We start from the raw sequence: 20,158 nt of genomic DNA, 5'->3' as shown, positions 1-20,158 counted from the left end.
TAGGTTGACTTCAGCTTCAAAAAGAGCAGCAGCCCTGGGAATCAGCCCATCCAGCCACACTTCCTATTGGGAAGAGGCACCCAGGAAGCAGAATGAGGCTGTATCCCCATGGTGGTCCCAGCTTGTGACAGCAGACCCCTGCAAGCCATCCCCTGAGACAGCCAACCTGCTGCTAAACACCTCCTCGCCCTGCAGAGCCGGTGCACATGGATTATAACCTGTGACTGGATATCACCAGGGAGCTGTATGCAGATGTTGGGCTGCAAAAGCTGCTGTCATCCCCAGGAAATACCCTGGAGGTGTTTAAGCCCCAGCTTCAGCACCATCTGCTCTGCACAGCAGGGATGGCACAGAGACCGCGCAGCACCCAGCAGCATCCTCAGGCACCTGTCAGAGCTAATGGGTCCAAAAAGCAGGCCAGATTTCCAAAAGGGTGCTTGAGTTCAGTGCCGCAGCCAGCCTCCTCCTGGGCAGCACACAGAGGAGCTCACCCATGTCCACCTGTGCCTTGCCCTTTTTTGTCATGCCAAAAGGGCCCCCTCTACAGCAATGAGCATGGAGAGGACCCACTCTGTCCCCTTTCAGCCTGACTCGCCACAGGCAGCGATTTAGCATCACCTGAACTGCCCCAGTGAGTCTGAACTAAAATTCAGAGACCATCATGTCCTCGGTTCCATCTGTGACATCTGCCCTGTCCCCAAAACAGCTGGATTTGGTGGGAGGTTGTCCTGGTTTCAGCTGGGATAGAATTAACTGTCTTCCTAGTACCTGGTACTGTGCTATGTTTTGAGTTCAGTATGCAAAGAATGTTGATAACACTGATGTTTTCAGTTGTTGCTAAGTAGTGTTTAGACTAAAGTCAAGGATTTTCCAGCTTCTCAAGCCCAGCCAGCGAGAAAGCTGGAGGGGCACAAGAAGTTGGCACAGGACAGACCCAGGGCAGCTGACCCAAACTGGCCAACGGCGTATTCCATACCGTGTGACATCCCATTTAGTATAGGAACTGGGGAGCGGGGGCAGGGAATCGCCTGTGTCGATCGGCGGGTGGTAAGCAATTGCACTGCGCATCATTTGTACATTCCGATCCTTTTATTATTGCTGTTGTCATTTTATTAGTGTTATCATTATCATTATTAGTTTCTTCTTTTCTGTTCTATTAAACTGTTCTTATCTCAATCCACAGGTTTTGCTTCTTTTCCCGATTTTCTCCCCCATCCCACTGGGTGGGAGGGGAGTGAGTGAGTGGCTGCATGGTGCTTAGTTGCTGGCTGGGGTTAAACCACAACAGAGGCACAAAGCGAATGCTCAGTTTACCCCATCCTTGTGGCTGTTTCACTCCCCCCATGGTAATTTCTTGTAAAAAGGGAGTGCTTCCAAACTTGCTGTGCAAGGATGCTATTTGCACCAGCATGTGTTTTAATTATGCTGCTTATGTCTTATTTGTATTGCAATCACTGTCATCATTATTTCATGAAATAATTAGAGGAAAAACCCACGCAGCCGTCAATTTGCTCCCTGCAAAACCCTCCCCCTCCCCAACAGCTTCCTGTCTGTCCAGTCCTTCTGCTTAATATTGCTGGTTGCCCGCATTAGATAAGGCCCTAGAAGGAAATGAACAGGGTCCTTTAAAATGAGAGATATTTGGGGATTAAATTAAATCCCTGCGCTAATTCAATCAGAGACTCTTCTGCTCTTCAGTGGCATGGAGGGTATAAGCAGGAGCCTCACTACCGAGCAAGGTTTCCATCTCGAGTTGAAAGCATCACCGGGGCTGTGAAATCCCGTCCTCACAGAAAGGGCCGTGGCTGAGCTCTGCTCAACATCACCTGATAGTGGGGGAAAGAGAGGGAAGAAAAGCGGCAGTAATGCCATCACAGCCAGCCAACAAGCCTGACCATGGCTGGAGACACCAGGGACTTCATCAGCACGAAGCCAAGGACCACCCTGCTGCGCAAAGCTGATTTGGGCCAGCAATGACAGGGACATGACCAGGTTTCCTCCTCACCATTGTCATGGCCAAGGGGCTGCTGGAGGAGGCAGAAGATGGAGGCAGTGCTGATGCTGTCTGAGCAGGGAGGTGATGTCCTTCCACCTCAACGACTCATCCAAAACATCCCATCGTCTCACTGCAGCATGGGTCCCTCTTCCTGGCCAGCAGCAGTCACTCAGGAGCCAGCAGCCAACATCTGGATCTCTCCAGCCTCAACATCTTGGTCTCACTGCTCTCAACATCTTGGTCTCACTGCTCTCAACATCTGGGTGTCCCTATCCTCAATATGCGGGTTTCCCTGTTCTCAGCAACTACATCTTCCCATCCTCAACATCGGGGTCCACCTGCCCTCAACATGTTGGTCTTCCCATTCTCAACATCTGGATTTCCCTGTCCCAAGCTGGGAAGGCCTAGAGGCTTTACTATATCCTCCCTGGAGGACCTCACACTTCACTGTTTTGGTTTCTATCTCAGACTAAGTGGCCAAGGCAGCATGTCCCAAGAAGGGGAAGAGAAAGTAGAAGAGCGAGCTGTCTCCAAGCCCCAAGATGACTATGAGGGGTAGTTTTAGGGAAGGAGGATGATAGGTCTGAGATCAGAGCAACAGCAGTAAAGTCCCTAATATCGATTTCCCCATTGAACAAGCCTCAACACAACCCAAAAAAGCCAAACAACATTGCCCCGCCTGCTCCAGCATCCTCAGTCTCTGCACCTGTAACCTGCTGCCTGGACTCCCTCTGCCTTTGGGCATCACTCACTGATTCAAAAGTTTTCTTGAAACCAAGACAGGGGAGAAGTACTGCAAACCCTCTGCTCTTCAGTCTGTAATTTGATCAGGTTTTTTCTAGTTGCTGCTAGAAACTAAAACTGTTCTAGTTTGCCAGTAGAGCAAATTTTGACGAACAGATGTGGGTTTGTCAGCGCAGCCTCGACTTCTCTAGCATTTCTTTAAATAACATGCCCTTTCTGGTGGCCCACAGCCGGGAATTCCAGCTGGGAAAACACCAGCCACAGAGGTGGCACAGCTGTGAGCTGAAGCCTGCACTGGCCTTCCCCTGGTGCTGCCAGCTCTCACACTGCCAGAAGTGCTGCAATATGTGGCATTCCCTTAAATCCCCAGCTCTAGGAGGTCAGGGATTTTTTTGACGCTCTGTTTCTTATTTCAAAACCTCTGCTCCTCACAGTCAAAGAGCAACTGTGCCTCAAATAACACCTGGACACAAGAAAATTGAATTCAGCCTTTCCTACCTCCTGATATGGATGCTTAGGTTTTGCAATGCACATCTTTCTCTTGCGGTAATACTGGGAAAGAGGAGGCTAAACATGCCTAAAAGAACAGCCCTGCACCCAGGCAGCTCCTCAGCCAAAAGCAGGGACTGGGAAAAGCAGGGAAGTCCCTGCAGATAACAGACTATTGGACATTGAGATGAGCGGGAGAGTGAAAGACGCGCTGCTCTGTGTGCTCACCCCAGGAGGAGCTAATGGACCTCCTAAGATACTGCTAGAAGAGTTGCTCTTATGAGCTGTCCCCAGACTATGGCAGCCCCATCCTCTATGCATCCCATGGAGGAACCTCTCTGGCTCCTGCTGCCCTTAAATCTACCTTTGCTCAAAGGTGCCTCACCTGTCCCCAGAAGCATTTAACTCCATGGGAATGAGACCAAGTACCTCTCCAGGGGGATTCTGGGGAGGACACAGCCAGCTTCGCTACTGGCAGTGTGCTCCCTGTGCAGAGGTAACATCCCTCCCCAGAGCAGATGGGATGCAGGGAAAACAGCATCGACATCACCCAGGGAAACATCAACATTTCTGAAGTATGTTTTTCCTAAAGTGGAAGAAAAAGTTACAATTTCAGTTCTTAGCATGGGACAAACTGTGCCCAGATCCATCAGATCAGAAACTTCTAACTGGCCCTGTGAAGCGCTACCAAAACCATTGACAATGAGCACCTCGAGACTTAAAAAGTGACCATTAAGAACCAGGTAAGTACACGGCTAATAGAAGTGGTATCTATTACACACCACAGGGCTGAAAAGAAGAAACCAAAGCCAGAAATGCAAAACAGAACTACTGAAACTTGAGAAAATTTTCATGGGAGTCATTTTGAAAGTGCTCACAAGGAGCATCCCCTGAGCAGCTCCACTCCTTGCCCTCCTTGAGCCATGGCAGCTCTGTGGGGCCAGCCAGAGCTCAGGGCTCATTGCACAGCAGGGTTTTCTACCCATTCCTTGCTTCATTACTGAATCAATGAATAATTGATACAGAGCAATTAGTGTAACAGCAAAAGCAAGAACAGATGTATAAACCCAAGCAGCAGGATCCAACAGCGCACTGGGGCAAGGCAGTGAGGGTAAATATATGCGTCCGACAAGACACCTGTGAAGGTGTGAATGTTCATACCACCCAAAAAATCCTGGGCTTGAAACGACTCAGAGCCCTGGAAGAAGAAGTCCTCCTCCACCGGAGGAAATGATCCCGTGCCAGCAGCCTGCGCTAATCCCATTACTCCATTACTGTCATCCCCAACTGATTGATCTGCAAATGGGGCCTGACCAGGGTATCGCCCAGCCCTGATGCTGCAGTGGCCACACTCTGCGCCTCTCCCCAGAGCCACTCTGCTCCCTGCAACACAGCGGTAAACAGGAGCCAATGCTTAATCGAGGTCAACAGCCTTGCCCATAGCAGAGGGCATGCAGGAGGGAGCCCAGTCTGCAGGCGCAGCTTGGACCCTGCGTTTCAGTGCAACCACCCGCTGAAGGTGTCAGCAAACAACCTGAGACAAAACCTCCCCATGCCGCGTACTTCAGCCAAGCAGCTGGAGTTAACATAGACTTGCTACTGCCATAGCACCGAGCTGCCAGCCCTGAACCACAGCTGCCCCGGCAGTCCCAGCTCTGGACCCCAACCTGTCCCCTGCCCAGTGCCCTCCATCCCTGCCAAGGGTATGAGCATGCAAACTGATCTGATTTCAGTGGCAAGGGCTGAATATGCTGTTTGGTCCCCAGTGCCAGTAAACGGAGGGTATCCAAAAGGCTGTAAAAGTCCTGGAGCAGAAAGCCCACATTGTCAGCACACTGCAATGCCGCTCCCGCAAGGAGAGCCAGCAAATGCAGATGGCACAGCCATACACAGCCCAAATTTGCAAGGGAACCTCAAGAAGTCCCCATCACTACAAACACCTCTTTGCTATTCCCAGATGCTGCTCATTACAAACCCTTCAAGCCCAGCCTAGTGGCAAATGAAGCCGGGCAGGAGCCACAGGTTCCCCAAGAGACCTCAGGGACCAGCCCAGTGCAGGAGCGCAGAGGGACCAACGCGGAGAGCAGAGCAGATGTCTTTGATCTAAATAAAAGGACATCAGCATTCCCAACGGTGCTGTGCTGCTTCCTCGACCTGCAGCCGGATCCTGCCCAGCAAAGGGTACAGCCCCCAGGTTGCAATCTTTGAAAGTAAAACCTACCAAATCTGGGCTCTCAGTTGCATCCCAGCTGCACGGGCCGAGCGAGCGGCATCTCCCTCCGGCGGCGCCGGCCCCGACATGTGCCCGCAGCCGTGGCTCAGCAGATGCTAGCGCAGTGCTTGGCTCTGCCTCTGCAGTTATTAATGTCCATGTCAAGCGGCAGCTGAAGCCGCCCCAGCCTCTCCCAGACACGGCTCCCTCATGCCCTGGTGCTATTTACAGCTCTGCTAGCAATCCCTGGAGGTACTATTACCTGCTGATAAAAGTGGACAACTGCTCTGCCTTGAGGAAGAGCTATGTATCACCCTGAAACCCACCACATTCACTTTTGCAGCTCCCCTTCTCCTGCCCTGTCCTGCCCCCGAGAGACACTAAGAAGCAGACTGATTCCAGTGCTTCCTGCTAAATGAAACTCTGCTGCAGGTTCGCAGTTGGTTTTTTTCCTGAACTACTTTCTATGGAAAAGGGACAGTTCTGAAGTGGGAGATGCTCTGTAGTGTGGTGCTTTGCCCTCTGCACTGCAATCCCCTACGAGCAGCTCTACCCAAATGGGCAGGGACAGGGAGAAAAAGCATGTAGGAGGGTGTACAGTCTCCATCCAGGGGACAGCCGATGCATGACCATCTGTCCCTTCACACCAGCCTGGGGATCCGACTGCCTTGGCTGGACGTTTCTCCTCCTGGTATTACACTTTATTGACCGAGACAGGCAAGTTGCCCTGATGGCTACGGAGAGAGAGCACAGTGGTGTGTGTGTGCACAGCCGCTGTCACAGCCATTTGCCGGTGGTTGTCTGCACCATGGCCACCGTTTGCTGATGGGTCCTCACTGCCACAGTGACAAGCTGTGCTCGGCTTTCCTCCAGCATGGACTTCGGGCACACACATGTCCCCCTGCTCCCAGCCAGCTGCAGGTTCATGGATGCTCCCAGAATGGAGCACGGGAAATGTACTGCCTCCTATTCCTCGCAGGTAGCCACACCTTTGTAGTGGTACAGGAAATGTAAAAGCTCCCTCACCCGGTCTCACTGAACACAAAGCTGAGCTCAGCCTCATGATGCTGTCACCGACAGCAGCAACATGGCATGGCCACCCCAGCAGATGTGGTCAGCACCTATCCTGCCTGTGCTGGTGAGGGGAGCTGGACCCAGTGGGTTTTGTGCCTGATCGCTCCTTGAGGCCACCTGGCTGGCTGCAGGTCTGTGGGACATGGGCACACAGCCCAGGGATGTCACCACACTGGCGGTGCCCAGCTGCCCCTGAGACTCAGAGCACCCCCAGCCCAGGGTCCCTGGCCCCTCTCAGCCAGGAACGAACCCAGCCACCATGCAAACCTGCACACACCCACTGCACTGTGTCCATCATTTTGGCAATACAGCTCCAGTTTGCCCAAGCTGGGCACCAGCTACAGCCTGCAGCCTCATCGACCCAGGTAACCTGCCTCCACAGGGTGAGCACAGTGGGAGCCACTGCTGGAGGCTAATGAAATGACATCGGGGTCATAAATATCCCTGGCAGTAAAAAAGCAGAGTGGTGGGAAAGGGGGAGGAAGGAACGGATCCTGTCATTGGCATTCAGCCCACAACCCTCAGCATCCTTTCCCTGCCTGGGGTGACACAGCGCTGATCAGCAGGGGAATCTCTCTGCAGCATTATCTGCAGGGGCAGAGCATTGTCCCCTGTGCAGGATGAGGGAAGTGACAGCAGGAGCCGGAGCTGATGCATTCAGCCACTGCAGAGCCATTGTGAAGGACTCATCCCAACATCACTTACAACAGGACAACAAGATCAGAGCTGGAAGCCATTGCTGCTACCAGCACAGATCATGGTACGGAAACAGCCACTGAGAGAAGAGGACCTGGCAGAGCAGCTCTGCCTCCGACTGGCACCAACAGGGCTGTGGCCAGAGCCACACACAGAACAGAGGAATCCCAAATGGTACCAAAACCAACACTGGTGCCTCCAAAGCCAAACGCAACCCTCCTACAATCGTGCTGTCAAGCCTTGCCCTGCCACTCCATCAGGAAGGTTACAGGGCAGGATGACAAGCCTCACGGAAGACCAGGGGACCCCGCGGGGGCAGGATGAAGCCATGCCTCCCAATCCCACACCACTCTGGGCATCACTACCCACATCCCCCCGGCATTTCGGACACGTCCTTTGGCTTTTCAAAAGTATCAGGGTTCAAGTAACTTTTGCAAGGAGTTACTTGAACTTGGCTTCGGAGTCTGCCCAACCACACGCTCACAGCCCCCTGCCACGCTCAAAGTGAAAAGTGTCAGCAACTACCCAAAGCAGGAGTCATTTGGGCAGAGGAAAGGACCACTCCAGCTGAGTGGATACTGCCAGCCCTGCCTGGCACAGGCAGCACTGTGCCAAAGCACTTCCAGTGCCTTCATTAAAGCACAGCAGCGCTGGCTTAAACCACTTACTCTGTGCCTTTGACCAGCCTGTGCAAATGATCTCAACACTGCTCAACCCCGCCGTCCCCCTCCCTGCTGCTGGCACCGCTCCTGCCAGCACACTCGCTCTTACCAGCCCTTCTGGGGATTCACGAGAAACAGACCTTCAAGGGCTTAAAAATGCTTCTGGCTGTGATGAAAGTGTCGGCGGCTGCTCACACTCCTGCTACACCACTGTGCCTTCCTGCTCGGGGGGGGACACGGGAAGGATCATTGGTGCCGCTGGACGTGGTCGGGAGAACATCGCACAGCACCAGAGAAACAGGAGCTGGTGTTTGCCGGAGGGAAGAGGTCTGCTTTCCTAATGGCTTTGGAGTCCAGCTAAGCAAACGAACAAATAAAGCTGGAGCTGCGGCTCTCAGCTGGCCCATCTGCTCCATCATCCCTCCCCGCTCACTCCCAGCGCACATGTGCCTTGGGAGCCCATAAGCCAGCAGCACTGGGGCCAAGAGAGCGGCTGTCCTGGGCTGGCAGCCCCCAGCACCTCCATGACACCTGGGCCAGCACCAAGAGCCAGCAGGGCTGGAAACTGAGCTCGATGGAGCCAGGGCTTGGTGCTGGGGGAGATGCTAAAAAGTCCAGTACCCCACCAGGCATCCCATCCAGCCCCATGCGAATCCTAGCCTCCCCAGGCTTTGTGCTGTGTCCCTGTGCTTAGGACTGCAAGCCAACTGATGTGCAAGAAGGGAATGATGAGGTGAAAGATCAGCCCCAGGACCCCTCAGCACTCATCCAAACCCACCTGCACTGCAGGGAATAAACAGTCAGGCTACTGTTTGAGCTGGACACTTGAGACGTGCTTTGAAGCCTCAAAGGGAGCTGTAAAAACCCCCCATATAGCCTTTGATGCCCTGATTGCTTTTGGGTCTTGTTCCCATGAAAGAGGGCTACAAACCCAACAAGAATATGGCTCAGGATGGATCAGTCCACAGTAGCTCAAACTGCATCTACTTCCTTTATGTTTGCAGCCTGCTTCACACCCGCTGCTATCTCTTCAGCTCCTGTCCCAGTTGAATTAAAGTCAACACATTGTCCTCCTCTTGGCCTGTCAGGTGCTGAGCATGAGATCCATGTGCCACCATGCATCAAGGTCATGATTGTGGATTCAAGGGTCCCATTCTGATGGCTTGGAGACCTCTGGCAGCGACAGTTTCATCCAGATATTTAAGTGGATGGAGCTGAACTGAAGCCTGACTCACAGAGGGACAGTGTCTCCAGTCCCACAGCCTCCCAGATTCATGGCGTTGCTGAAGCAGCCTTTAGCTGACCTCAGTAACAAGTTTTTCCAGCCCAGGGTGAGAGCCAGGCTGTGCTCACTGTCATGGAACAACACTTATTTGCTTTACTTTTGTAACCTGGCTCATAAGTACTGCCAGCTGATGCTTTAACCCTTATTGGGGCCGAATAAACCTCAAGGTTTTCTCCTCTGTTTGAGCACCATGACACAAGCGAGGTGCTGGGAGGGTGTGCGGTCAGGGTCAGGCTGGCCCTTTGGGTGCTGTTGTGATGTGCTTAGCCCTGCCCAGCCTCTCACATTGGCATCACGGAAGAAAAGCAGGCGCTAATGAAGCTCCAGGTTTCCTGCACCCTTGGCCATGCCCTTCCTGGTCTGGCCCACAGCAGCAGGTGAGCAGGACCCTCTGGAGCAGAGCTGGTACAGACGGGGCTGCAGGTTCCCAGCCCAAAATGGAAGGACTTTGGGCCAAAAACAAAGTGAGAAGGTGCAAATTCCCTCCTTCCCCATCAAACAGCCAATGGCACTCTGACTATACTCCTGCTGAGTAAAGCACCCCGTGAATGCTGGATCAGAGAGAGAGAGGTTCACCCCACTTGTCCCCAACCCAAGTGCTTATCACGGCCACCCCAATGCCAGTGACCCCTTGGCTGTGCCAGCTCAAGGGTGTACATGGCCACCATCCAAATGGGAAATCACCCACTGTAAAAAGAAAGGGTGTTGCTGAAAGCAGCGAGGTGTTGGGGAACAGGGATTGCAGAAGGACATGGGTGCACAACAGGGTGGGTGCCTGGGGCACACCAGGGTGCCCAGGGTGAGGAAGAGGAGGCAGGGCATAGGACAGAAGAGGTGTCACCCACGCTCACCCTTCCCCACGCTCCAGGCACTGGGGCCAGTGCACGGGGGAGCACGGCCGCCCCTCCGCCTGCAGCTCCGCCGTGGCAGCCCTCCGCAGAGCCCTCCCCGCACCACTGCTCCGGCCCTGGTTTCCATCATCCCTCGATTACACGCTGTTTGCTCTTGTTGACAGCACATTTACTTGCACTTGTCAAGCACGCTGTAAATAGTGACAGAAAGAGCCCTGCCCTTCCTGACCTGAGGAACAGCCAGGAAGGGGCCGGCCAGTCCCTCCCGGCCATGTACCCCAGCACCAGAGCCAGTGCTGCCAGGAAGGGCCAGGGTGCAGGATTGGTCCATGCCTGCTGGCACCATCAGCAGCCACAGGAGAGAGACTGGCGGCCGGGCTTTGAAAAATGCTGAGGAACCACCACTTCCCTTGGGAAACAAGGGGAGCACCCATCCTGGACTCCCAGGCCCAAAGTCCACACCACCAAGTGTCCATAATTATTTAGCTTAAGGATAATCTACATCTTTCAGATACAGCCAGCCATCATCTCCAAGGTAATCTCAGGTCACGGAGTCAGAAGGAAGAGTAATCAGCTGTTCTGAGTGTGGAAGACATAAAGAAACAAGCAGTGAGAATCAGATGGTCGTAGCAGGTTCATTATAAGCAGGGTGTTGTGCCATTAATCTTCTCCCTGGTAGCCAAACCAGCTGGAGCAGCTCCAGCCCCTGGCGCCTCATCCTTGCCCCTGCTCTGCAGTTTGCCATCTCTTCAATCGTGCTAATGCAATTTGTCGCATTATGGACAAATGGGCTGGAAACAGGACCAGTGCAGCGATGCAAGATTATAAAAAGCACCATGCTCTGCACAGATGGTCATTATTCGGCCCAAGGAGGCAGCCTCGCTAACTCAATTAATTCATAAAGCTGCTTTCGCTATAATCACATTGCTGCTGCTGTGGTTCCTCACCAGCCTCAGCCCACCTCCAGGCTCCATGCTTCCCTGTTTGAGGATGTTTGTTGCCAAGCTGGGTCACCCTGGTGATGTGTTTTACAGATCCTCACTCAGCACAGCCAAGGGGCAGGGCACAGCCTCCCAGGGCAGATCCAGACCCCAGGACAAGAGTAGGGAAGGCTCTGCAGATGGAGAAATTATCCACAGAACAACTCCTGTGACCTGCTGCAGCTGGCAGGACAGGTTCATCACTCAGTGAAGGCCAGCCAAGTCATATAGTGGCAGCAGAGAAGCCACTGGATCCCCATTTCCACCATGTCTCCTGGACACCAGGGCTAGAGAGCTGGAACACACCGGCAGCCATGGTTATCCCTGGAGCTCCTCCTGCACTGACTCTGGCAGGAAAAGCCCCCTGGGAGCATGGCTGGATCATCACAGCTATATCGCTCATGGCTTTCTCTTCCTACATCTCCAGAAGGAGATGCTACATGCACCATATGCTTGTGTCTCCCAGAAACTAGCAGCTTTGCTCTAAAGCCAGCTACTCTGAAAGTAGCAACCATGCCAGCACGGGCCCATACAGGGTGCATCCTCCAGGCTTGACACTGTCCTCCCGGGAGACATTGCCAGAGGCCATGACAGCTCTGCAGAGCCATCTCCCTGAGCCAGAAGGACCTTCCTGCCCTTAGTGCAGCCCCACCTGGGCATGACTCAGGGGGCCTTGAAAAACAAGAGGTGCCATCCCAAAGCCAAAATTTTTCCGATTTCCCACAGCTCCAAGAAGTTGGCACCATGCAGCTTGCCTCCATCAGTTCAGCCAGTCCAGCCCCTCCTCTCCAGATGTGCCCATCCTGCTGGGAATCCTCTGCCCCATTGCAACTGTTTGTTCTGGGAAGGACGGAGGGACAGCATTAACAGTAGCATTAACGTATTGAAGGGAGAGGCGTCCCCAGCTCGTGCGCTGGTGCGGCAGCCACAGAGGCTGCTGAGGAGCTGCTCTCTGCTCAGACAGTGTCCCTTTCTCTGGCTCCAGTGCACAGCTGGCACATGGCACATCTCTGCCTGGCACCGAGGCTGCCCCAGCCTTTCACTCCCATCGCATGGCAAAGCCCACATACCCTCAGCTGGGCTCTGGCCACAGTGAGATTAGCTGCCTCTTGCCAAGTTGGAGCAGTTTTGAAGGCTTTGCAAATCAGATTCCTGTCTGGAGCAGAAATCAGCCATGCCAAGGCTGATACTTCCAGCTTAATTTGTCTGTTCACAGAGCACAGACACTGTTCTGTTTCCTTAAATAGCCCTAGTATCAAATGACTTGTAAGCAACAAGCAAAGCTAATGGATCGCTTCTCCCTTGCAAGAAGTGACTGATTTTCCCAGCTCCTGCCTCCTGCTGCACCGGCATCCCTGGAGACGTCTGCCCCAACAAACCAGCTGTGGTGCAGACTGGTCACAGAAGCCCCAACTGCAGCTCTCCCATGTCAGGCTTCTGCCCGCAGCCCTGTCCTGTGTGCAGCCAGCCACCCTGCTCCAAGCTTGCACACCCACCAAGCATCCTCGCCTGTCCACTTGGGAGCTGCAGCCTGACACAGGGCTGTTCTTCCTTCCCTACTCTGTTCCTTCTTGCATTTCAGGATCAGGTTTGCTTTAAAATTGCATCCTGAGCAGTTTATACCTTGCTGGGATGGGAAATGGTGTTATGAACTTGATAAAGTGCCTGGTGGTTGCTCTCAAGCTCCTTTTCTCCCTCCTAGCCTCATATCCCACCAGTGGGATTTCCATCAGCTTTGGCAAGCTAAGACAAAACCCCCTTGTCACAAACCTGGAGGGCCCACGCTGGCTCTCCGCTGCAACCAAGGAGCACCCTCTTGGCTACTGAGGCACAGAAAAGCCTTAGAAAGCTTTGTGTTGTCTTCTAGAGTATTTTTTCACCTGTTCAGTAGCCAGGCTCTTTCCATAACATGGGGAGCAGACACTCTCCAGGGCTTTGCTCTGAGCCACAGGGCTTGTAAGTCTAGCAGAGAGCCAAATTCCCACACCCTGCCCTGAATACAGAATCTGGGGTGCAGAGGGCAAACAGCAATATCACCCAAAACCAAAACGGTCCCACAGCACATTGTGATGGACAGCTGTCAAGATCCCCCCTTTTAGGATCTATTTGAGATGCTCAGATTTGAACACGTCCCTGCACAGCTTCATCCCGGAGGATCCCCCAGCCCATGGCTGGATCGCACCCGGCCGAGAGCAGAGTCATGCCAAGCCCCTGACAGCAGCCCCATCACATGCATCCCCCCCATGCCAAGCCACCTAGGACCCCCTGCACGGGCACTGTGTCATGCCAGCAAGACACATTGCAGGAAAACAAAAGACATGGCAGAGTCTGTCACCTCATTGAATTAGCTGCCCCAGGCTATTTGCATTTCTAGACATTTGGTTGGTAACTAGGTTCTCAGGCTTTGTATGTTGTTGCTATTTTAGTATGTCTGAAACGTGCAGGAAAAGGAATCCAGAGGCTCTGTCTCCTGCGGAGATGTTTGTGCTGACCCAGCCTGGGACACTGCAAAGCAAAAGCCACATTGCTCTGCCTCCAGATCCGGGCAGTAGCGCAGCCACCTGCTCCTGCTTTTGCCCACACGTACACCTGCCTTTGAGCCATGCACCAAGGCTGTATACACACGTCGACGTGGGGCAGGAGCTGCTCCACCACCACGCACCAGCCAAGGGGAGGTATCCAGGTAGTTTTACCCCCAAGATCCCCATCTGCCTCACTTAAAGCTCTTTAAACTCTCAGTACAGTGTTCGTCTTCTTCCAGAGCAATGGGTCACCCACCAACAGTCTGAACCCAATCCCCGGGGAACAAGATAACTCCAGCAGAGATTGCCACTATCCCAGACAACTCTGTGGTGGCAGCCCCAGCCCCAAAGCCAGGCAGATGGGTGGTGTTAACTACATCCATGCAGGGCAGGCATGCCCTACAGTGCTTCAAACCCACTCCATGCACACATTTATCTTGCCAGTGCTGCTGAGACAATGTTCTCGGGCCAGGCTGAAGCTCTTCAATGTGGGAAAAGTGCTGGTGCTGCCTTGCTAGGTATGAAAAACAGCACTCATCAAATGACCTTTCTGTGCTTTGAGGCCATCTGTGGGGTCCAGATCAAATGCTTGAGCCCATCTGAGTGCACACAAGGGGCAAATCTCTACACCACTACTCCCATGACCTTGGCCTTTTAATCAGGACCCAGAGATCACGGCCTGAACCTCTCCCTCTGCATTCAGTCCTGCCCTAGAGCCGAGCTCTTGGGGAAGGCCATACACCGGGTTGCATGGCCTCAGCTGTCCAAATACAGATACTGGGAGGCGTCAGAAGCAGCCTGCTTGCTGGAGTCAGCAGATGCAAATGCAATAACTGCTTCCCCAAGCAGGGCAGGAAGCTGCAGACGCAGCAGTGCCTGAATACAAACTCACTCACACCTCACCTGGCAAAAAAACAGCCTCCAGAGCAGCTCACCCGGCAGGACCGTCACTGGGGCAAAGCCCGCGCCACAGGCAGAGCCCCGCAATGCTCTGAGTGGGGTTTTCAAGCTCCCGCATGGGTCTCTTACCTTGTTCTCCGTAGGAGCTGATGCCGGATGTTGCTGCTTGGTGATGTTCTCAGCCAGACACCAGCAGATCCTCTTCTTCTGCTCCTGGGAGTAAGCCTCCAAACTTAATAAGCACTCCGATTTCTGACGTAAAGGAAACACAGGCAGAGAGAAGGTCATTAGCTGTGTGTCGCAGGCCCTGGCTTTGTTTGCAAACTACTTGCTTCCAACACACTGTATCAGATGAATGTAAGTATAATGGGAGAGCTCGCACCAGTGTCCTGTGCTCTGGGCACGAGAAAGCAAAATAGATGGGCTTCACAGTGACATCTCCTCCAGAGAGAGGGTGAAAGGCTGCTGTGGTGCAGAGCAGCAGACCTCTACTTTAGTAAGTGGGAGCAGAGTGGTAAGGCACGGGCAGAGCACCAGCAATTCTGCACCCTGTGCCACCACAGTGGAAACGTGTCTATTAAGCTAATTTAGAGGGTGGAAATTGCTCTTTGCTGTATGCAAACATTAATGAGGTGCTGTAGCATGAACTGATGAAAAACAAGCGCCTTTGGGCTGGGTGGGGCTAGGAGGAAGGCAGACCTCAGGAGAGGCTCCAGACCTGCCTTGCCTGTTCTGTTCCTTACTTAAAGCACGCGTCGGGGGTTGTTTTGAGGATGATGCTCCACCTCTGTTCATGCACTGTCTGTGAGCAATGTGCAGTGAGGAAGGAATTAAGAGAAACAATAGGAATTCATCCCAGCTGAGCCCACCTCCCCTCGTGCCCTATCGCCTTCCCTGCATACATCCTTTTTGATACAGACCTATTTCTCTTGGACAGGTGTTCTTTGGGCCAAATCCCACTCATTTAAGAAACCTTCTGACCAAGTTCTCTCAGCAAGTGTGTCCCAGCCCTTAAACCGCTCATCTCTTGTGCTAAAAATTAAGCATTAGTAACATTTGCTGCCCACTGGGATTTTGCACGTTTCACTTTAAAAAGGGTTCAGAAATGCCCATGGCTGGATCATCTCCTTCTGTGGCCAGATATGAAAAGAAAAAAAAAAGCAGAACTTTAGGACAGAACTGCAAAGAAACAAAAAAGAGTCTTCCACTAAAGAGCATGAAAAAGGCCTGTCATTTCCCGCTAGGATTTCCTTCCAGCAGGGCAGGTCTCTGATAGCCTGTTTTTCCCAGAAAGGTCAGAGAGAACTAAGGAACTTGCAGCTTTGTGACTCCAGAGACACAACACAACCAAAAGGGGAAATGCTTTTTAGTCACACCATTTAAAACACTGTTTTCATTGGATGCCCATTCATTCACATTTAATCCAAAATCCCTACTAAAGCAGTAAATAAACCAACTTCCCACATCACCTCTAGAAAAAGAGATGTCTAGTTCAGTCCTTTGCCCCTCTTAAGACAACTAGATTTGATCTTTCTTATGTCTGGACATCACTACATCTATTCCAACAGCAGAAACAGGCTTAAATATTGAAAATGCATGCTCAGGCTTACTGAGCATTATCAAAATGGAATAGAGGTTTGTGATTCAGGGACACAAGGTGGTGGGGTTTCCCCCTGCCCCCCAGATTCTGAGTTGCAGAGATGCTCTGAGCATTCCTCGGAGCATCACAGTGCTCTTCTCCATCCCAGATATCTCAGTTTCTCCCAGTCCCATGTCACCAGATCACCAGGCTGTACCACTGTGATATCCACTTGTCCCTAGGAAGGTACCTAATTGTTCCTACTCTCAGAGAAGCAGACGGGTACCAATCTGCCAGGCTGGAAATCCGGGCTGGCATTTCCTTGCCCCACACTTGGGGCCAGAAGTGAATGACAGCAAGGACTCAGCAGAGCCTAAAAGACAGCACAGATGCAAGGAGTCCAGTGCCCACACTGATGCGGTAACTAATGCACACTCCCATCCCTACCAAGCTTCTGCAATTCCCTTGGTGTGAGGCTTAAAGCAATTCTAAAAACGTCTCATATCCCCTTGCTCATGACGGATGCACAGCTCACCTACCCCTGCTCTGCAGCCCCTTGCTGATTCAATTACAATCTCCATCTCTTTGATTGAATTTAGTATAAAGCGGAGCTCAGCCCATGCTGGCTGTTGAAAGCAAAGTGCCCCTCTCCCTCCCGCTCAGCCTCAGCGAGCCGGAGAGACTCCCCAACCCCAGCTGCCTCGGAATATTAAAGCCAGGAGAGGAGATTGCCCTCTGGTCCAAAAGTCAGAAGATAAACTCAACCGCCCTGATGTGTGTCCTGGATATTGTGGGCAAGGCTGAGGGGGGACATGAACAGCCAAAATTGCATTTATCAAATCTGTACACATTTTACTATCATTTTTGTGCTACAGCAGTGAGATCTCAGCACTCTTTTCCTTCATAGTGATATCTAACCTCTCCAACACATATTTTCCAAGGGAAGAGTTCTGTTTCTCCCTCTTTCATCAACCTGCTCCCCCCAGTAATGTTCAATAGTGTTGGGGAAAGAGGCAGCCCAACTCTCAGGGCCTGAGCACCCCCCAGCTGCCTCTAAAGCACAGGCTCTTGCTTACAAAGTCCTTTGGGATCGTGCCAGATGGAGGGCAGACATGTGAAGGGCTGATAGTTATATGGGATAAAGCTCTACCGGTGGCACGTGTCCCTGGAGCTCAGCCCCTGCCAAGGGACCGGGCTGCCCAGCTCAGCACTCCTGCTCACTGGGGAGACTGGAGCAGGGCGGTCAGCTAACACCGGGACTGCACTGTGCCCTGTGCACGCTGCCTCGCTCAGGGCTCGCTCTGGGAACCGGCCTCCCCGCTATTGTTTTCCTTCAGGGAGGCTGCCGCTTTGCCTGCCAATATTTACAAAGAGAAAACAGGGTTTAATCTCACAGTGCTGGGAAAGGAGGATGCAGATGGCGTGAAGGGGGCGTTTGCGACCAGATAAAGTGAACGACTGAAGTGGCTGCCAGTTGCTTTCTGACTGCCTTCACCCCAGCATTTTGAAAAACATGTTATTGCAGGTATTGTGTGCTGACTGGCACAGGAGCCTCTGGGAGCCCACGGCTCTGGGGCAGCACCGGACCCTGCACCAGCACGAGACCCCACACCAGTGCTGCCCGTGGAAGAGCAGGAGGAAAACACAGGGCATGTATCGCAGAGGAGGACCCAGACTAGCCAACACAAGCCCCACATGGGCCCTGTTACAGCCAGGCATTATCTGCAGGAAAAGGTTCCTTTTGCTCTATGGGAAAAGCTCACCCCTGTGGATGCTCTCCCAGGCTGAGACCCAGCCCCGCTGCATCCAGGAGCTTGGCGAGATGACAGGCGAGGGGTCTGGCCAAGCAGAGCTCCTAGTTACCCCAGCAGACACCAACCAAAGAGGGATTGTTGGTTCTGTAGCCCAGAGATCAGCCAAGGACAGCCCAGAGAATGGCACCACATTGCAGGAGGGGCCCCCAGACCCTACACGCCAATACCCCATGCTGCAGCCATGCCCCTCTGTACAGGACCTGGCACAACAGCATCTGGTACACAAGTGTGGCTCTACATGACACTGCAAAGCTAAGATATAATAACAATGACCCAGATTCAGCTTGACACCTCCAATGCCTTGAACTCCGTGACCAGTCTAGCCGGGGGGCTGTTCTGATCTCACCACTGCCTCCCCCAGCTGTGCTAGCAGACATGGTCCCAGGGGGTGGTCAGGTCCGGCAGATGTTCCCCCCACAGATCAGGGGGATGCACTTCTGCTCCTTTCCCCAGGCTCCTCTCCTCTGCAGGGTTTATGGCAAAGTGGTTCAGGGACAGGGCTTGCAGCCCAGCTCAGCTCTGCCCAGCCCCTGGGCTCGAACGTTCAGAACGTTGGTCCAGAGCCAAACCCACCAGAGATCCCAGAGGGGAAGTACCTCGGAAACGGGCTCCAGACTACAATAGCTTTTAAATTGCAGAGCAAACCTTTCACCGGTGAAACAGCAAGCCCTGGGAATATCCTGTGCACAAAACACAGGCAACTGCTGGCTAGTTATTTCATGACCCACAGAGCTAGGTCTGATGAGAAAGTTCAGTTTGCTCCCATGCTAAGCTGTGCTGGGGGGGTGTGGGGGACCATGTCTCTTCCTGTGGTTTTTGGACTGCTGGGCACACTGGTGGTGCCCAAAAAACAAACACTGGCAGTAACAGCAGGGGCCCTGTTGAAAGCTGGGATGACCAAAAGGTAACAGGATCTCACAGGTGCTTGAGCAGATGATGTCCATGGAGCTGCCAGTTGCAGGGAACAGCAATCTCTGCAGAGAAGTCTGGTTTGTTGCTGTGTGGCTTGTTTTCAGGCCAGGGAGGCTCTATAGGTGAAGGTGAACAATAGACATGCCCATCCTTCCTTGTGACACCAAGGGCTGGCTCTTAGGAAATGGGTTTTTGTTGTCCTACAGACACCCATGGATGAGTAGAGGCACCAAGACAGCAAAGTTGGACTTCATGGTGCAGAACCACCTGTGGCTCCAGCTCACCCCAGGCCAGTCGGACCCTGTTGCATTTCAATGCTGCTGCTAAGGAGGGCAAAGATGGAGGAGCGATGCCACAGGAGCACTGCATCATGGCACAGCCTGGAGGATGCTACACCTCCAGGAGGAAAAGCCAGCCTGAAGAACCTTTTCCACCCACTTTGGAGCAGCTGGTGAGGACATAGGGCTTGGTCTGTTTTCACAGGGCCGCAGGTTGTCCTTAAGTGGCTCATCAGATAACAGCCTTCACAGGAATCTCCAGCCCTGAGACTAGCCAGGCATGGAGCTCCCAGTGCAAACACCACTCTGGCAAACAGAGAGCAGGTCCACTGCCTTCCCATTCTGCAAATGCGCCTTCCTCTCAGGCAAGAGGGCTCAGAGCTGAGGGGCCCCAGTGACAGTAACACTAAGCTTACCTACCTGCTGCAAACACAGCCCCAGAGCTATCCGTTCCTCTTCCCCCAGCAAAGCCCCAAAGAGAGCAAGTTCCAGCCTGCGCAGCCAGCCCCAGGGAACAGCAGTTTCCCTCCAAAATCACCCGCTGGTGCCTAGGCCTTTTTAAAATTTCTCCAGTACTTTAACCACATCATACCAGCTCTTCTTTTTTGCCAGCATCTGGGAAATGTGACCACAGAATTAAAGCTGGGGGAAAAAATTAAGAACTCCTGCTCCAAAAAGCACATTTTGTGGTCATCTCAACACTCAGATTCAGGTTGAAGTGTGTAAAGATTCACAAAACCAAGGAAGCAGAGTGCCTCTGTTTATCTGTTTCTCCAACTGGGACACAAGCACTCCCTGCTCTGCCTGAAGAGACCTGAACTGGGAGCTGTCACTGCCCAGGAGCTGCCCTGTCCCCAGGCTATGGGTTATGCCAACCCGGGGCTTCTGCTACTGGTGTCATTCCACATCATCTAACCTGGGTAAATGCACGCTGGCAGAGGAGACAGAGCCCAGGGGTCTATCTGCACAGAGGAGCAGCCTGGCTACCAGCTCCAGAGCCATCACTTTGGGTGCTCTGGCTCCAGGTATGCACCAGGAGACCACTGGATTGAACCAGATGAACATTTCAATTGCAGCTAAAATTTGGGGCATGTCATAGGGATACTGGGTAGGGCTGCATTTCAGGAACATCTCAGCATTTGGGGTAGTCTGCACGTGTTTCAC

The 20,158-nt window shown here is 53.0% G+C and overlaps 1 protein-coding gene across 2 annotated transcripts in view; it reads right to left on the bottom strand.

Moving 5' to 3' along the window:
* RGS3 (regulator of G-protein signaling 3) overlaps positions 1 to 20,158 on the bottom strand; it is a 64,461-nt gene that overhangs the window by 11,166 nt on the left and 33,137 nt on the right. For both annotated transcript variants that reach the window (XM_010571080.1, XM_010571079.1), the window contains one exon: positions 14,541 to 14,663. In XM_010571080.1, the coding sequence (XP_010569382.1) occupies positions 14,541 to 14,663 (123 nt within the window). The remainder of the gene's footprint in view (positions 1 to 14,540; positions 14,664 to 20,158) is intronic.

Source organism: Haliaeetus leucocephalus, unplaced genomic scaffold (assembly GCF_000737465.1).
Source record: "Haliaeetus leucocephalus isolate CR32 unplaced genomic scaffold, Haliaeetus_leucocephalus-4.0 Scaffold306, whole genome shotgun sequence".
NCBI lineage: Eukaryota > Metazoa > Chordata > Aves > Accipitriformes > Accipitridae > Haliaeetus > Haliaeetus leucocephalus.
This window is presented reverse-complemented; position numbering and strand designations above follow the sequence as displayed.